The sequence below is a fragment of the Engystomops pustulosus genome, chromosome 6, assembly GCF_040894005.1.
Source record: "Engystomops pustulosus chromosome 6, aEngPut4.maternal, whole genome shotgun sequence".
Taxonomy (NCBI): domain Eukaryota; kingdom Metazoa; phylum Chordata; class Amphibia; order Anura; family Leptodactylidae; genus Engystomops; species Engystomops pustulosus.
Window position 1 is genome coordinate 75,101,186 of NC_092416.1, and position 18,773 is coordinate 75,119,958.

The window sequence follows — 18,773 nt, forward strand, 5'->3', positions numbered from 1 at the left end:
GCAGACCTCTACTGGATCCATTACTGGCCTCAGTGAAGACCAACACACAAATGGAACATAACTGACTTCAAATGTGACATGCTGTTCATGTGGAAGTTATCACTGAAGCGCTTAAAGGAGTTTCTTAAATATACCCAGGATAACAAAATATCACATTCTCTAATTCACTGTTATTAACAAAAAATACAGAATTTCACAGATATAATTCCAACCTATGTCTATCAGTCGTGGTGTACACTATTTCAGTTGCCCCAGGTTTACGACCCTGGATCTTCTGACTTTAGGTTCAACAGACTCCTTGCCTGATGCTGTGGAGCTGAGCTCTTCTCTGCTCCCTGTAGTGGCCCCTCCCCCTGCATTCCAGCAGGAGCTCACACTGATACATTCTGACTTCCTAACGACAAACAATAGCAGCAGCGAGAGAAGAGCTATAAACTACAGGCATGATCTACTCTTCCTTTAACCCCTACGGGACTCAGCCTCTTTTGGCCTTAAGGACGCGGCCCCATTCTTCAAATCTGACCTGTGTCACTATAAGTGGTTATAGTTTTGGAACGCTATGAGATATCCAGGGGATTTTGAGATTGTTTTCTCGTGACACATTGTACTTCAAATTAGTTTAAAAATTTGGATGATATCTTTTGTGTTTAGTTATGAAAAAAAACAAAATTTGGCAAAAATTTGGAAAAATTCTTTATTTTCAACGTTCTAAATTCTCTACTTTTGATGCAGATAGTCATAGCTCCCAAATAAATTCATAACTTACATTTCCCAAATGTCTGCTTTATGTTGGCATGGTTTTTTAAGATTCCACATATTTTACTAGAATGTTATGAGGCTCAGAATTTGGGTGCCATTTTTCACATTTTTTGTAAAATCACCAAAACCTGTATTTAGATGAACCTGCTCAACTTCTAATTGACACTGAGAGGCCTAAATAATAATAAATTACCCCATTGTGGAAACTACACACCTCAACGTATAAAAAACCACTTTTAAGAAGTTTGTTAACGCTTTACGTGTTTTATAGGGGTTAAAACAAAATGGAGGTGCAGTTTGCAAATTGTAATATTTTTTCACAATACACCCATTTTGGGTGGAAAATTAAACATTTACAATGGATTAAATGAATAAAGGCTCCACAAAGTTTGTTACCCAATCTCTCCCGAGTACACGGATACTCTACATGTGGTGGTAACCTGCTGTATGGGTGCACGGCCGGGCATAGAAGGGAAGGAGGCGCCATCCAGATCAGATTTGCTATGTCACATTGTACAGGCTATAATTTTTTTCTTTTTTTTAATGTGGACCTATAGGGGCTTATTTCTTTTGCCACATGAGATGCACTTTTCTGGTACGTAATTTGGGGGAATCTATAGGCTAATTGGTGAGATTTTATTAACTCTTTGTTGGTGGAGGAAATGAAAATCATCACTTTTCAGGAAGATTTTTATGTTTTTTTTTTTTGGCTGTTTACCATACCATAAAAATAGTATATTATTTTTATTCTATGGGTCGCCACGATTACAAAAAGACCTCATTTATATAGATTTTTTATTTTTTTCCAATTTTTACTGCATAAAAAGTAATTTGGAGAAAATCTTGTTCATTTTAGCATCACCATCTTTTCATATGCATAACTTTTTTATTTTTCGGCTGACAAATCTGGTTAGGGGCTTATTTTTTGCGAGAAGAGTTGTTCTTTTTAGTGGGCTTATTTTGGAGTGCATAACATTTTTTAAATTACTTTTTAGAGCATTTTTTTATAGGGTATTAATTAAAAATTATCTTTTTTCGGAACGTTTTTACGTTTTTTTTTCTACGGCGTGTACCGTGCGGGTCCAGTAACGATTCTGTTTTATTATACAGATTGTTACGGACGCGGCAATACCAAATATGCAGGGTTTTTTGTGTTTTTGTGTTTTTTATACTTTATTAAGTGTTTTTATGGGAAAGTGACATTTTAGGGGCTTATATTTTTATGTATTTATTTTTTATTTATTATAATGAGTAGTGTTAAGTGTTTTTGCATATTTTTACTTATACATACTTGAACTTGAACCAGTGATGCTCTGATCACTGGTTTAAGTTCAATACACTGCCCTACAATACTATTTTATTGTAGAGCAGTGTAAACTGTCTGAGCAAGCTTGCGCATGCTCAGACAGTTTACAGTCAGACCCGGAAGGGGTCTGACTGCCATGGAAACCGGGCAGCTCCGGGGCACATGCCAGTCCTCGGAGCTGCCCAGAAGTGGATCGGATCCCCCGGTAAGCGGCACGGGGGATCCGATCCACGGCACAAACACCCTTACATGCCGCGGTCATGTTTGACCGCGGTGTGTAAGGGGTTAACACCCGCGATCGGAGCCGGCTCCGATCGCGGGTGTTAGCGCAGGCTGTCAGCTGTACTAGACAGCTGACAGCCGCTGCTTCTGGTACCGGCTCCGTTCGTGAGCCGGTGCCAGAAGCAGGACGTTATAGAACGTCCCCGTGCGCTAAGCATCTAGCCCCAGGGACGTACTATAACGTCCTGGTGCGCCTAGGGGTTAATATACTTATGCTCTCATTTTTTTTCAATCTTTTCATCTTAACAATTGGCTGTAATAAAACAAAGAGTGAAAATTTTAAAGGGGTCTGAATACTTTCCGTACCCACAGTAGAAATAAATCTTTAAAAAGCACCAACACCCTGATCAGAAAAAGATTACAGCACAGCTGACCCTCCAAAGGCTGACGTTGTCTCATACTATAATATCAGTCAGTAACACAGACATTAACAGCATCTGGTACCTTATAGTATATTGTCTGCTCCATCAGGAAGAGATCTTCATTATCACTTCTCCCGCCCATGGTTTATCAATGCTGGATTCGCTGCTAGATGTCTTCAGCTCTGTCCAACACATTTCCACACTGTGCCCCTAAAAATAGCAGAGTAACTTAAAGTATTATGTCCTCTGTGCTTACAGTGCTTACATGCAGGAGGCCCTAGTTATTATTATTAATGTATAACAGGTGTGTTTGCACTTGATTTCCAAACACAAAGACAAAAAAAAATCACCAGATGCATATGTAAGCATACGTTGGAGACATCGGGGCAGGTATGTACTAGTGGTGGTTGATTTGGTTGGTATAGAAAAGAAGATCGCGGCACTTACCAGGAACGCTTCAAAGTAACTCCAGCGGTGCTGTGGTCCGATTGTGCGCGGAATCACGAGTTACATGGGAGTAGTGCCAGAGCAACTTTCTTCTTCTTCTGTGAGGTGGTTGATTTGGGCTGCTGCCTGAGTCACCTAAACAAACAGAAATTCTGCCCTGGTTGGGGGCCCTGGGCAATTGCGCACTGTGCCTGACCGTCCACTAACCCTGACCTTAGGCATCAGGTTTATTGAATGATTGAAAGATGCACTTTCATGGACTGCGCCACACAGTCTCCTTGAGTAGAACATACTCATATCAAAGCATCTGCTGAAGATAAGAAACATTTCTGTCTTATTATTTAGAAGATAGCACTTTAGCCTTATGATTGCTTAAGTATGGTTTCTTAGATAGTAAGGAGATAAAGAGATAATTATAATCACAATGTGCCCCCAGCAGACAGTAATCGTTGCTAGTTGCTCTAGCTGCCCATGTGATGCAGTTCTAAAGAATCATAAAATAAATAATGGAATAAAAAGAAATAGAAAAATCTAAGAGTCAAGATGGTGGCCGATGAGAGCTGAGAGGGGGCTGCACTGCAAGGAAGTGAGTGAGTGTATCCATTATTATTATGTAACAAACCAGCAGGGAAGGGCGGCTCAGGGAGAATAGGATTCAATCCAATGGGTGCAGGCTAGTGAGGGTCTGACCCAAGACCCCAAAGGCACATCAACGATGAAGGAAATAGCAGCACTCTGTCTCCAATTCAAGAATTTTTATTCACATGTGGATACAAAGCTACATTTCGGCTAACTCGATGTAGCTATTTTTATTATTATGTAGATTCAATCAGACAGAGATGGAAAAAACTTTTTTCTGGCTGGAATGATTTTTTGAGTCTGTATGTTGTCTGCATTTTTTTTGTGTAACCAATAATAATGCTTACCATGAATAATAAAGTTGTAAGAATTAGATCAATTAAAATAGGATTTATACCGTAATATTAAAAACTGTATTTCCTTTTTTTAGGATCAAAATATCGCACCAATGACTCTATACCACGTATTATTGAGCACCCATCTGACCTAATTGTGCGCAGAGACCAACCTGGCATCATGAACTGTCGTGCAGAGGGGAATCCAGAGCCAACCATCGAATGGTACCGCAACGGTGAAGCTGTTAACTTCTCTAAAGGCCACAGCTCTCTGATTCCAGGGGGATCCCTATTCTTCTTACATATCAGTGGAAGATCAGATGAAGGGGTTTACACTTGTTTGGCAAGAAACCACTTAGGGACGGCTGTCAGTAGGAACGCATCACTCACCATTGCCGGTAAGAAACAATTATCTGACAGTAACTGAGTTCTTAATGGGTAACTTAAAGTTTGTGGACCATAAAGTAAAAACTTCCTCTACTTGTCATTTATAATACTTGTGTATGATGTGACAAAGAAGCTTCTGGCTGCTACCTGACTACTGAGACCTTTGCTCCCCCCTATGTCCCCCTGTGTAGTGACATCATTATAAAGGTCATAGCCTGCATAGGTGAAGGCCACGCAGGCTGCAGAATGTCCCACAGGAAAAACAAACACTTGCAGGTACCTATAGTGTTAAAATAATTAAGGTCTGAGGGAGCAGGAGGCAATTCGGACTTTACACTGTAAGCCATGCAGGGTCCTCTGACTTGGGGTCACATGTTCCCCCTCCTCCTCCTCAAAACTCATTGCATCATGTGACCAGGGGCTAGAGTGCTCCTGTTATGAGGAAATCCAATCCTTAGGGCTCGAAGTAGTGAATAACTCTGCCCAACCATAGAAAAATCCTGGCTGAAAGCCGCAGCAGAAACATTTCTTGCCACAGTCAAAACCGCTGAGTGCCCTCAGAGTTGACTTTTTTGCAAATGAAATCCCCACCTTCACCCCACAAATGTCTAATTTTAAATTCTATGTTTCCTAATGTTTCTAGATTTTGATTGATCTGCTTTTGTACATAATGCTTTTTGAAGGGTATTTGGAGTTTTCATCATTGCCCTCTGGGCTTATGGAAGGTTATCTCGGGCAGTGGGTGAGATATATATATATATATATATATATATATATATATATATATACCGTATATACTGGAGTCAGCCATCCCAGGCTGCACCCAGTAGTATTCAGCCAGCCCAGCCTGCCCCCAGTAGTATACAGCCAGCCCAGCATGCCCCCTGTAGTATACAGCCAGCCCAGCCTGCCCCCTGTAGTATACAGCCAGCCAAGCCTGCCCCTTGTAGTATATAGCCAGCCCAGCCTGCCCCCAGTAGTATACAGCCAGCCCAGCCTGCCCCCAGTAGTATACAGCCAGCCCAGCCTGCCCCCTGTAGGTAGTATACAGCCATCCCAGCTTGCCACAAGTAGTATACAGCCATCCCAGCATGCCTGCAGTAGTATACAGCTAGCCCAGCCAGCCCCCAGTAGTATAGAGCCAACCCAGCCTGCCCCCAGTAGTATACAGCCAGCCCAGCCTGCCCCCAGTAGTATACAGCCAGCCCAGCCTGCCCCCTGTAGTATACAGCCAGCCCAGCCTGCCCCCTGTAGTATACAGCCAGCCAAGCCTGCCCCTTGTAGTATACAGCCAGCCCAGCCTGCCCCCAGTAGTATACAGCCAGCCCAGCCTGCCCCCAGTAGTATACAGCCAGCCCAGCCTGCCTCCTTTAGTATACAGCCAGGCTAGCCAGCCCCCTGTGGTATACAGCCAGCCCAGCCTGCCCCCTGTGGTATACAGCCAACCCAGCCTGCCCCCAATAGTATACAGCTAGCCCAGCCTGCCCCCAGTAGTATACAGCCAGCCCAGCCTGCCCCCAGTAGAATACAGCAACCCAGCATTAAAAAAAACCCTATATACTCACCCTCCAGCAGCCCCGATGTGCAGCGATGCACCCCTGATGTCAGCGCGGGTCCTCTTCTGTCTTCCGGCCTAGCCAAGCACTTCCCGGCCGGCAGGCGCACCCGTGGCACCCGGCACCCGCGCTGACATCGGGGGAGCAGCGCGGACATCAGGGGAGCAGCGCTGCACATCAGGGCCGTCGGAGGGTGAGTATATAAGTTGGTTTTTTTTTAAGTGGTGGGCTGGCTGTATTGACCCGTGTATAAGCCGAGGTGTGGATTTTCAGCACATTTATTGTGCTGAAAAACTCGGCTTATACACGAGTATATACGGTATATATAAATGATTTGACAGTCTGCTTGTAAAGCCCTGACTTTGTTAGGACCCGAACGCATATGCGCTTGTATCTAAACACTTGCAACGCATGTATTGACGTTGAACAATGCAAAACACATGTTGCTCATATCTGATTGCAAATGTTTAGGTGGAAATACATATGCAATTGGGAGAAACTTCTGCGTTTCTGGAAAAATACAGCAAATAAGCCACAAAACACTATGGTCAGTTAATGAAATACAGCATGGACACTGTCTGTAATTCATGGACCGAGTATGGGCATTTGTTTTTATTGAAAGTAAAAACCTCAATATGGCTTCTTGAAACTTGATCAGTGGCATCAACCTGATCAACAACAGTCCAGGTACCACAGCTCCAAGTGCACATAACTACAATGCACCAATCTTCCACTTAGGCGATCCTGTTTATCCACTGATACTGCACACAATGACTAACGAGCCGATTAATTAGCAATGTCATTAATTTCTGTCAAGCATGCAGGCAGCCTCTTTCATTAACACTCAGTGTACTGTCACGTTTTTTGTATTTGCTTGTTGGCTCCCACGGGATTTCTATAGTGCCAGCCCCTGGGGTCAGCATTAATTACTATTCAGCAGCCGGCTCCATTATTACATGTAACGTAGTAAAGGAACAGCATGTAGAAACCGGATATTGCTATGTATGTAGAACTGACTGGGCTTGACCAGTTTATTTTGTTTTACTTGTATTTGTTTAAGTAAATTACCCTCAATTTTATAAATAATCATTTTGGAAATGAAAAATAAAAAGTAATAAAATGCAAATAAAAGGAATACATGTAATAAATCTCTCATATTAGGCTGAATATTCTGTATCTCGCCTTACCCTTCTGTGACATATCTCTTTTATAAAGCATTAAATGTTTCAGAAGTGTTTGATGTTTTGTGTGGTGTAAATATTTGGAGTTTGCATTTGGGAAAATATTTAGAATGTATCTTCTGCTACAGATTTCATCCAGATTTTCATTAAAGGAACCTGTCATCAACAATTGGCCTATGAAACCACTACCAGTATGTTGTCAGACAGCATAACACCTTCTAGATTATGTTTCTCTCATGGCCCAGTGTGGTGGCATCATCCAGAAAATCAACTTTGAAGTGAGATGTAAATTGGATGTGTAAAGTCAAGTAGGAGAAGAGTTCAACACTGAAGTCTAGGTGGGAATCTCTGAATGCCTTCTCCTCTGTCATAGAAATCATAGAGATCTGGTTAGTGATGTCTCTGGATGCAAGACCAATACAGTAATTACAGTGAAGGGGTCTTTCTGAGGAAATTAGAGCTTGACTTGAGTGGTAAAATCTCTGCCTCCTTAACTTTATACAAGTTACATCTCACTTCAAAGTAGATTTTCTGAATGATGCCGCCACACTGGTTCATGAAAGAAACATGATCTTTAACTGGGCCAGTTCCCGGTTTCCATAGACAACAGAGCCTCAATAGGCCCATTTGCAGTAAACACATGTGGTGGTATTGCCCCATTATGGTCTCATTATATTGTATATACTTGCCAGGGTATGGCAATTCTGTGCATTTAGTAATCTGCCATGACCCAGGCCCAGCTTTCTGCGGACTGCCAAGATGAGGCACGGCCATGAATAGGCCCCAAGTAGCTATAGGCCCCCGGCACTTACTCAGGTGATCCAGGTGCTGGGCTGGCCCTGATTTGTAATGTGTGTCAGCTACTTGACAACATGCTCGTTCTGGTTTATTAGGTCAATTTCTGCTGACGGGTTCCCTTTAAGGGAATAACTTTTACATCACTCAGCATTCCCTCTATTCTGTTATATCAATCCCATTAACCCATAAAAATCCCCATCCAAAGTCATATGCAAATGATCTATGCAGAATCCCTTTTTGCCTTAGATAAGTAATTATTTGAGACTCACTTTAGCGTCACTTCAGACGCCCATATCATCAGTACTATAGAACCATGCTGTCGATATAATCATAAAGATGAAAATGTTTGAAACATGGTGCCATAGTAATCATAATCTTTCAGATTGCATCAGGCTTTTGGTTATGTTGGAAATGCGAGCTGCTACTGGACATTTTATTAGCGAGTAGTTGCTGCATTTTTCACCATAGGCTTATAATCAAGTCAATAACTTTTCCCAGTTTTTTGTGGCAAAAATAATAACCTTGGCTCATACTTGGGTCTGCTTATACTCGAGTATATACAGTAGGTCCCCTAGGAGTTTTAAAAGTAGAAACCCTAATGCAGATTTTAACTACATCTGAGCCATATTCTTATATTCTTTCCATTTTATTTACTTTTAGAGAGTAGTTGCTGCATTTTTCACCCTAGGCTTATACTCAAGTCAATAACTTTTCCCAGTTTTTTGTGGCAAAATAGCTACCTTACCTCATACTTGGGTCTGCTTATACTCGAGTATATACAGTAGGCCCCATATATACACATACAGTACAGTAAAACTATACACAACTACACACATACAGTATATTTACATTATTTACATGTACATACAATCAATAGACATTATATATTCAAATACATACAGTATATATACATATTATTAAATTAGCAAAAATATCTCCATTTCTTGTTTTCTTTTTGTCAGAATTGTCAAAATTGAGTACATTAATGGGCAAACAAAAGAACATTTTTATCTTACCAATTGGCTGCAATGAAAAAAAGAGTGAACAATTTAAAGGGGTCACCCACTGTATAAAGAAATCATGAACATGCACATACAGTAAACACACTTCATATACACTCACATACAATATATGCTCAAATATGCTCACATAAAGTGCATACATATATACAGTATCTACACACACAGTAGAGCAGTCTTCACATCTCCTGCTGCCACCTTCTCATTATAGGGTGGGGGGGGGGGTTTGGGCCGGAGGTCACAGATAACTAAGCAGCCCAGCATCTGATAAGCGTATGGAGGGAGTAGAGGACAGAGGATTATTGGTCCTGTTCTCCTGCTGTCGCAACCCCTGTTCGGCATTTCTTGGCTTGGAATGAACAGTGTGTTATGGAAGAGGTCCAGCAAAATATCTTTACATTGCTGCATGTGTTCTTTACCGTCCTTTGCTGGCCGGGTCCCCTGACACTACAGGCCCCTAGCAGCTGCTATGGCTCCACAGCAGATAGTCTGAAGTGGTATTGTCCTATATAAGGTCAAAGAGAGTAGCTGCCATAATAACACTAATGTCTGCCCTTCTTATCTTTAACTGCAATCCCTTTTTTTCAGTTCTGAAGGAGGAATTTCGCCAGGAGCCATTGGATAAGGTGGTTATTGCAGGGAGGCCGCTGGTAATTGATTGTTCCCCTCCCAAAGGACACCCAGAGCCTTTAGTGACATGGCGAAAAAATGGAGTGTTGCTGGACAGAAACAACAGCCGCTACACGGTACAGTCTAAGGATTATGAACTGATGTATCGAAAAAGTAGAAAAATATCTTTAATTCTCCTTAATCAAAATGGTTGTCTAACACCATACTCTACTAAAACGAATGATGCTATTGTTGTCAAGACTCCTCCCCTAACTACAGGCGGTCCCCTAGTTAAGGACACCGGACTTACAGACAACCCATAGTTACAGACGGACCCCGTTGCCCAGTGTGACCTCTGGTGAAGCTCTCTGGAAGCGTTACTATAGTCCCAGACTGCAATGATCAGCTGTAAGGTGTCTGTAATGAAGCTTTATTGATAATCCTTGGTCCAATTACAGCTAAAATTTTGAAACTCCAATTGTCACTGGGACAAAAGAAAAACATTTGTCTAGAACTTCAATTATAAAATATATAGTTTCGACTTACATACAAATTCAACTTAAGAACAAACCTCCGGACCCTATCTTGTATGTAACCCGGGGACTGCCTGTATTATATTAACTTATTAGTTCATTTTGTCTCATTTAAGTAAAAAAGAAAGCAGAAATGTTTGGCTAAGTGGTTCTAATTTGTCAAAGTTTGCCAAACCCCCTGCTCTGTAAGCCTTCTATATGACCCTCAGAGTAGATATCTATATGGGTACGTTTAGTGAATATATACGTCCTTTCTTAATCTCTAGTTTGCTGTCGGTAGACTCTCCATTGCTCGTGCACTGAACTCAGATGCTGGAGTATATATGTGTGTGGCATCCAATTTGGCCGGTGAGAGGACAAGTCGAGGAGCTATTATCTCTGTGCTGGGTGAGTGACTGGTTCATAAAAAGTTCATAAAAGAGGAAGATGGAGGTAGACAGGGATTTTAACTATATCCTGACTAGCATTCAAGATGCATGTTTTTAGCCTGTTGGGATAAAATAGACTTCAAGTTCATTACCTAATTGCAACTTTTAATAGAATTCTGAATGATCTAGTAAATAGAAATATTGACACGTATCACCCTTTTCAGATATTTGCATGCTTTCAGTGAATGACAGTATGTTTGATCATAGCTAGCTGATGTAAATGCTCGGCTCCTTTGTTATTACAGAATTCCCTAGTGTCATTTGTTATACTCATGCACATAACTCACTATTCTGCTTGGGCACATGTTGGAATAAATCAGTATGTTTTATACACATTGAATCTCGGAGTGCTGCTATTTTCTTTCTACTTATATCTTGGAGTAACTTTGGTCCTGGTTCTGGGAAGTGCATCTGAGTGGTATTTATATCTACGAGTGCTGCAATAAATTTTTTCATGTATACATATATATATATACACACATACACACATATATAAATGTGTGAAAATCTATAGCAGAATATGAAATCCATAGCAGCAATGTGATTGGCTGTAATAGACAACAAACTCAGTTTCATAATTATTTATTATGTTCATAAACAGAGATGCCACAGATTACAATTAAACCAACTAACAAGATTGAAAACCCAGGAAGCACAGTCCAGTTTGCCTGTGGAGCTCAGGGAAACCCCAGGCCTATCGTACTGTGGAGCAAAGAGCAGGGATCACTCCCCATTGGAAGGTATAATCTATTTCAATGGTTAATAATGATACTATGTTTATATATAGAACATTTTGATTATTACATAATGTTTATACTTGTATCCGCCGGCAGGTATGCAATTACAAATGAGAACACGTTATGCCTCCAGCGAGTGACTGTGCAGGACTCAGGGACATATATCTGCACAGCCAAAAGTAATATAGGTGCTGTGTCTGCATCCGCACTGCTTGTGGTGAAAGGTAAATATTGTTATCCATCTAAATAGCGTATTAACAATCATACAAGGTAGAAAGAAGGCGATATGTTATATTACTAACGTGTAGGACGTATGTACCTTTGTTTTGGCTTGGTGTTTTCTTCTATTTTGTGACTTATGTGCACCTTTTGACTTTTTATTGGGCCAAAGACAACCCCCCTTCTTAGATCAAAATGGGCGAATTTTCTACAGTGTTCACTCAGTTATCACCCAATTACAGATGTGGAAGTTGCATCCTTTTGTTTTCTAAAGTAGCAAAAAGGTCATAAATTTGGCGCAAATCCATACCTGCTCTTACCAGTCATAGGAAATAGTTAAGAGCTGTTTGCGACTACTTAGGGACTACTTTTTTCAACTTTAGTTTTCTGAATAATTTAAGGAATGAAATAAACTGTTGTGACTTTAGCTTTCTGAACCATTTCAGTACTTTATAAAACTTTCACATTACCTGACTCCCTGCCAGCAGCGTTTGGTGAGTCCCAGGGATAGAGGACAGCTGTAGCAGCCTTTGTCTTAGTTCCTCACGCTTTCTTTCTTTCCTTCACACCAGCCCTCCCTCTTCCCCCTCCCCTGCCTACTCAATGCACATGACAGAAAGTGGGAAAGGGGAAGGATGCTGGATGAGTGTGGGTAAGAGGAGACTAAGGCACTGGCACACAGGCTGCTGCAGCTATCCTTTATTCATCCCCGGACTCACCATACACTGCTGTCAGGGAGCCAGGTAATGTGAAATAAAGTTTTACACTAAAATGCTGACAAAGGCATTTTTTAAATCAGCATAGCATCGGAACTTGTCACCAGCTAAAAATTATATTCCTGGTGACAAGTTCACTTTAACTCAGATGTATTAAAAGGGAAAAACTTATCTAAGAAGAAAGCAAAAAAAATAAAGGCAGGAGCACACAGCCAAACTAAAGAGATACATGTACCCCAGTGAGTTACATCCAGAGCTGTTCTCACTATTCTGCTGGTGGATCAATGCAGGTTATAATATATTTATTCACCGGCAGAAAAGCTTATAAAGGTCTGAGGTAGAATTCATAAGTGGGAATGAATAAAGGTTCAACTTTGTGCATTTTAGATCCTTTGGATACGGGGCAGATTAAGCGAGAATTATCCAATGTGAACTTGTACCTGGATACTGTGACATTACACAACTCCTCATCAGTCCGCATGCAGTGGAAGGTAAGAGCCGTGCCACATATTCATTGCCACTGCAGTATATGTGGCACATTTGTTGCAGTTTTCCTGTGTAGTATGTAGGGTGCGCCCGATTCAGGATTTCTGGCGCTCCCTGCACAGCCCCGACAGAGTGCACCACTTTTTTTTGGTGCCGCTTTAACATAGGGTGTGCAATACATTTTTGTCAGACTTTGCATGTTATATCTGGCGCACAGTCCAACTAAGCACCAGAATACCCCCTCCAGTGTAGAAATTTCTCATGAAGCACAGTGCATCCGAGCCACAAAATGGCTGCGTGCAACTCAAATGTGGCGCATGCACTTCTTAAATACTTGTGCAAGCAGTTTACACTAGAAAGTATGTGCAAAGTCCAACCGAAAACTGCCGCAGGGCTCTTTATAAATGTGCCCCTATGCATGTTTACCTTACCGGGTCACTGTCAGTAGGTATCCTATAATGTCAGTAAAAATTGAGCTTCATGATGTTGACCTAATGTTCTATGGACCTGGAAAGGGTTAATCTTATTGGAATTGCAATTAACTGGTGTGCACCACCATACGTTTGAGATTTAAAGTATTTAGATAGGGTGTAGATTGAACGTTGTAAGTACCTCGCTGTTCTATCCTGTAGCTGAGCTTCCCCGACTTCTAACTACTCTGCAGTCAAATAGACTGTCCCAACATGCATTTCACTTCCAGTCACCTCGGCTTCTTTGGGACATTGTATTTGACTACAGTTATGGGATGGAACAACGATAAACAATCCTAATAGTTTCCACACCATTAGTGGGACTTCCCTGCTCTTTATTACACTGATACTCCTAATGGGAGATCTACTCAGCTCCCTACCATCTTGGTGATACCCACCCAGTAAGAGGTGCATGCCGCACTGCAATCAGATGTGCAACACATTGGTTCCATGACATGTGACCAGGGGCGTAACAACAGCAATAGCAGCTATAACGGCTGCTACAGGGCTCGCATTCCCCAGGGGTCTGGGAAGGACGGCGGAACCAAACTTTATTATTGCCATTCTCCCGGGCCCTGCTCACAGTGGCACCCAGGCTTGGCAACAGCATGCCAGTAATAGGGGCCCACCCACACACCTCATATCTGCCGCCTGCATATTTGGTTTGTGGCGGGACGTCTACCTGCCCACCCAACTATCTCATCTGTGGCCACCTCCCAGGCTGTGGCCTGCTGGTCCATCTAACCTGTGTCCCGCCTGTCTCGCCTATGTTCTGCTTGCCCATCCGTCTTGTATGTGTCCTGCCCTCCGTATATGCTGTATGCATATACAATATGTATGTATAAGCAGTATGTGTGTATATGGTGAGTGTATACTGTATGTATGTGTATATGTGGTGAGTGTATACTGTATATATAAGTATATGATATATACTATTTGAACTGTATTACATAATGTGTATGTACATTACAATCTGTGTGCAAATTTGATGTGTATATACGGTATGTGTGCATAAAGGTATGGATGTGTACATACAGTATGTGTGTATATTCTATATGCATTTGTGTACACTGTATGTATTAGTGTATAAAAGTGTGTACAGAAATATGTGCATATAAGTGTATACATGTATGTATGTGTGTACAAATATATAAAAGTTAGTTTGAGTGTACAACTTTATGTATGTGTACATATGAGTGTATAAATGTATGTGTGTGTCTGAGTGCGTAAATGTGTGTGATTGTATAAACGTGTCTGTACAAATATATATTTTTTTAAGCGGTAGGGGACCCCATGTTAAAATCCGCTATGGGGCCCAGGCTCTTCTAGTTACGTTACTGAAAATTTATGATTCTATAAACATGAGTTTAAAAATTTGTATGGCATATATATTTTTAAAAGGAAGGGGGGCCCCATGCAAAAAGTTGGTATGGGGCATAGCCTCTCTTAGTTATGCCCCTGCATGTGATCTATTGTTGACAGGCTTGTGGTCTGCCACCAGATTAATTTCTGCTGGTTTTGGCTCCAGCGTATCAGAAGATTATACTTCACTTCTGTGACACTTAAATCTCTCAATTTAGAATTGGTTTGTATTGGACCAAGTCTATGCATTTATACAAGAGGTACTTTTGAAACCAGAAAGGGGACGGTCCTCATGTTAACCCCATCCCTAGCTAGGTATCTACTCTGCACTACTTATTTAAACTAAAGAGAACATATCAAATAAGTCTCGGTGCAATGAACACACAGCATACTTTCTATATATTTTAAATAAATGTCAAACTGAAGTTTTAGGCACTCACACCCTTCTCTCTACACTCTTCCCAAATTTTTTAAGACCTAATGTCCTAGAAAAGACTTTTAACAACCATTCCTTCTGTTATTTATTGCCATGCAGGGCAGGGCCTAGATCCATGGTTAAGGCAATGGCTGATAAATTAGGACTATTATTTCCTGTTTAATGTTACATTTACTGAATTTAGATACCTCATTATTTTTTATTTCAGACATCTTCATTGTCCAAATATATGGACGGATATGCTGTGTTTTATCGCCCTCATTCTACTTCAGGTTCTGACTGGGAGAAGTGGGGCGTCATTCCTGTGAATGAGAACACCGTTGTGATCCCAGGATTACGCATAGGGCAGAAGTACGAGTTTAAAGTTCAACCTTATGGAAGGACAGTGTATGGAGTGGACAGTAACATCAGACATGTCCAAATTCCGGACGAGGGTAGGACTCCGGTTTCTCTATTTTCTAACATTTGAAAGGGAAAGAAAACTAAATATGATTGTTACAAGGGCCACTATTGCAGGACTCTCACATCACACATGTATCTTTCAGAGGTACCGCACTCTCAGCAGTGGGTGGTGCTCATTGTACGGCTCTGACTCCCATATGTAGGAATAGATTTGAAATGAGGCACTCACTGAAATTCTTTTTTTCTTTTATCTTTAATACTCAGAATTCTAGCCTTCAGCTTAGTAGGTAGTACATGTGTAAGAACAAAATCACAACCGATCAATAATTATATGATGTTTTGGTCATCTCAACCTTTATCAAGTGCGATCTGTATCCGTGTCCATAATTAGTCAGGATATGTTAGGTGAGAGGCAGCAGGGCTCTGTGCCTGTTTTGAGTGAAGTTTTAGTATGTTGAGAAAATTGTTGACATACCGTGTTAGCCAGGAAAAATCAAAAATCTGATGTAAATACTTTTGTGTAAAAACTACAAAAGTGTTTAAGGAATGATACCTTTATTGGCTAACCAGAAAAATTGTATTTGTTGCAAGCTTTCAGGGCAAACAGGCCCCTTCTTCAGGCATGGATACAAATGGAGAACTGAGAGAAAAACACAACATATTAGTACATATGGTACTAATGTAGTACACATGTACTAATACTCTTAGTGTAACATCCCACAAATGTTGTGTTTTTCTCTCAGTGCTTCATTTGTATCCATGCCTGAAGAAGGGGCCTGTGTGCCCTGAAAGTTTGCACCAAATATAATTTTTCTAGTTAGCTAATAAAGGTATCATTCCTTAAGCACTTTTGTAGTTTTTACACAAAAGTATTTACATCAGATATTTGAGTCAAGTTGAACTGGCTGCACTTATATATAATCACCACTAGATGGCAATAACTGATAAATAGTGCAGTTGCATTCTTCAAGTTCTACAATAACAATATAGAATAGCCCCCAGTCTCTCCCTCTGTGCACCAGAAGTAGTAGTGTCATTGTCATATACCTAAGTCTTTGTGTCTCAAATTCATGCAATCGATTATCATTGTGTCACTCATAATGTCAGCTATCTCTTGTCCTCCTAATCCCTGTGTCAGTGTGACATTCTCCTATATCCAATGTCAGTGTGTCATTTTCCTGTACCACAATTGTCAGTGACTTGTACCCCAACTGTAAGTGTCATCTTGTTCTTCTAACATATCACTTTGTCATTATCCTTTAACCTATGAATAAGTGCGTCATTGTCCTCTACCCCATGTGTCATTTGACATGTAAACAGAGTGTAATGTGTATCATTGTGAACTTGTCATTGTCCTAAAGCCCAAGCATCAGTATGTACTAAATCTAGTGTGCCCCCTAGTTGCTATTGTTCTGTACCCCAAGTTTCAGTCCGTCAGTGTCTCCTCTACTTCTGTGTATCGTTGTGTCACTGTCCCGTACCCTGACTATGCTGTGTATCAGCCAGCCTTTATGTCTTTACTGTACTCAAAGCATCAATGTGTGTGCATCCTCTACCCCAAGTGCAAATTTGTCACTGTCCTGTACCCCAAGTATCAATGTGTCACTGTCCTGTACCCCAATTGTCAATGTGTCATTGTCCCGTACCCCAAGTATCAATGTGTCATTGTCCTGTACCCCAAGTGTCAGTGTGTCATTGTTCTGCTCCATCCACCCCCGAGTATTTGTTGTGCTACAGTCTTGTACCCTGAGTGCAGTTCCTATCTTTCCTTTGTCAACCTGTCAGCTTGACATTGTCTTGTACGCCAAGCATCAGTTTTAAACCCTAAGTCTCAATTTGTCATAGTTTTGTTCCTTTAGGATCAGTGTGTCACTGTTTTACTCTCAGTGTGTCATTGCCCTGTACCCAAGTTTCAGGGTGACATGTTCCTCTGTCCAGACCCTCTCATGTAAGTGTGTCATTGCTCTCATATTAGTGCAGCATCAGATTTTAACTATGAAATGTTATGAGCTTGATAACACTAAATCCTTGATCATGCTCCCCGCCCATGTGTCCTTCATAAGGATGAGTAGGGTTTAGCGCAGTGAAGCTCTACTGTCCCCCCACCCCCTCACACTTCAGTTCACGCTTTTTCCCTGGCCACCGCAGGATATGTGCGTAACGCTCAGCCTTGCCACAATGACTGACATTCTCGGATTACACTGCAGAGGTGAATTCTGCAGAAAATTAATTAGAGGATGTGAGCAGAGGCAATGAATGGAGATATTACAGTTGACTAAAATTCTTTTTTTCCCATTTGCAGAGGCATATGAGGGCTTATCTGCAGAACAACTTGTACTTCCTAGTGTCACCATATAATATTTGGCACAGTGCACTGGAAAACAGGAAAGAAAATCCAAATAAGGCGGAATTGACAAAAAAACCCCACAGTTCTGCCACAGTCTAGAGGACTTTGTGTTTACTGTTTGGTCCAAAATATACATTCCCTTTATTCTAATATTTCTTACATACTAAATTTATGTAGATTATGTCTTTATACCATTGAGGGTATGGTATCTTGTACCGCTAAGGCTGCATTTACAAGCACAATGCTAGCGCAAGGGGCCGTGCCGCAACGTTATTTCATTGGTGTATACAGTGAAACGCATTTGATTGCTTACCGATCGCATGTGTTTCACTGCAAACACCAATGTGTTCGGGCCCAGGCACACCCGCTTTGCACTAGCGTTGCACTTGTAAATGAAGCGCTAGTGGTACGTGTGACCATAACCTAAACATTTTTTTTAAACTTTGGATGCAGGATAATAATATTGAAAAGTGTAGGCTTTAGTAGGTAGTACCAAACAACAGACCCGGAAGCCTCAGAGAAGTCACATTCTTTTTGTTAGGCATAAAACTTTATTATTGTTGAGAAAACTTAGTTTTAAAATTATGCTAATTAGCATCTGGTACTCCAAGCTCTTTAAATGAAGCCGTTAGGCGCTCCTACTTTCCATAATTATTTATGCCTCCTTCCTCCACTTATCACCTCCCCCTCTGACTGTTTCCAAGAGCCGGCTGTTGTCGCCGGCTCTCGGAAAATCTTGTGCATGTGCGTTTGATATACCTTTCATGCAGCCGGCTGCTCACTGACTTGAGTGAGAGAAGCCGCTTTCGGGGGGAAGGAGGAGGTGATAAGTGGAGAATTAATTATGGAACGTTGGAATGGCTTTGTGTAGAGATGCTAATTAGCATAATTTTAAAACAAAGGTTTCTCATCAATAATAAAGTTTTATGCCTAATGAAAATAAGATTCTGCATATGCATTAAAAACCTGATGTGTCTGGGACTTTGGCTAAAAACTAGAAAAGGAAAGTGGTTAAAT

The 18,773-nt window shown here is 41.2% G+C and overlaps 1 protein-coding gene across 2 annotated transcripts in view; it reads left to right on the forward strand.

Moving 5' to 3' along the window:
- Positions 1 to 18,773, forward strand: part of ROBO4 (roundabout guidance receptor 4) — a 74,336-nt gene that overhangs the window by 18,431 nt on the left and 37,132 nt on the right. For both annotated transcript variants that reach the window (XM_072156610.1, XM_072156611.1), the window contains exons 2-8: positions 4,166 to 4,468; positions 9,600 to 9,757; positions 10,420 to 10,540; positions 11,183 to 11,321; positions 11,415 to 11,542; positions 12,641 to 12,744; positions 15,216 to 15,441. In XM_072156610.1, coding sequence (XP_072012711.1) covers positions 4,166 to 4,468; positions 9,600 to 9,757; positions 10,420 to 10,540; positions 11,183 to 11,321; positions 11,415 to 11,542; positions 12,641 to 12,744; positions 15,216 to 15,441 — 1,179 coding nt within the window. The remainder of the gene's footprint in view (positions 1 to 4,165; positions 4,469 to 9,599; positions 9,758 to 10,419; positions 10,541 to 11,182; positions 11,322 to 11,414; positions 11,543 to 12,640; positions 12,745 to 15,215; positions 15,442 to 18,773) is intronic.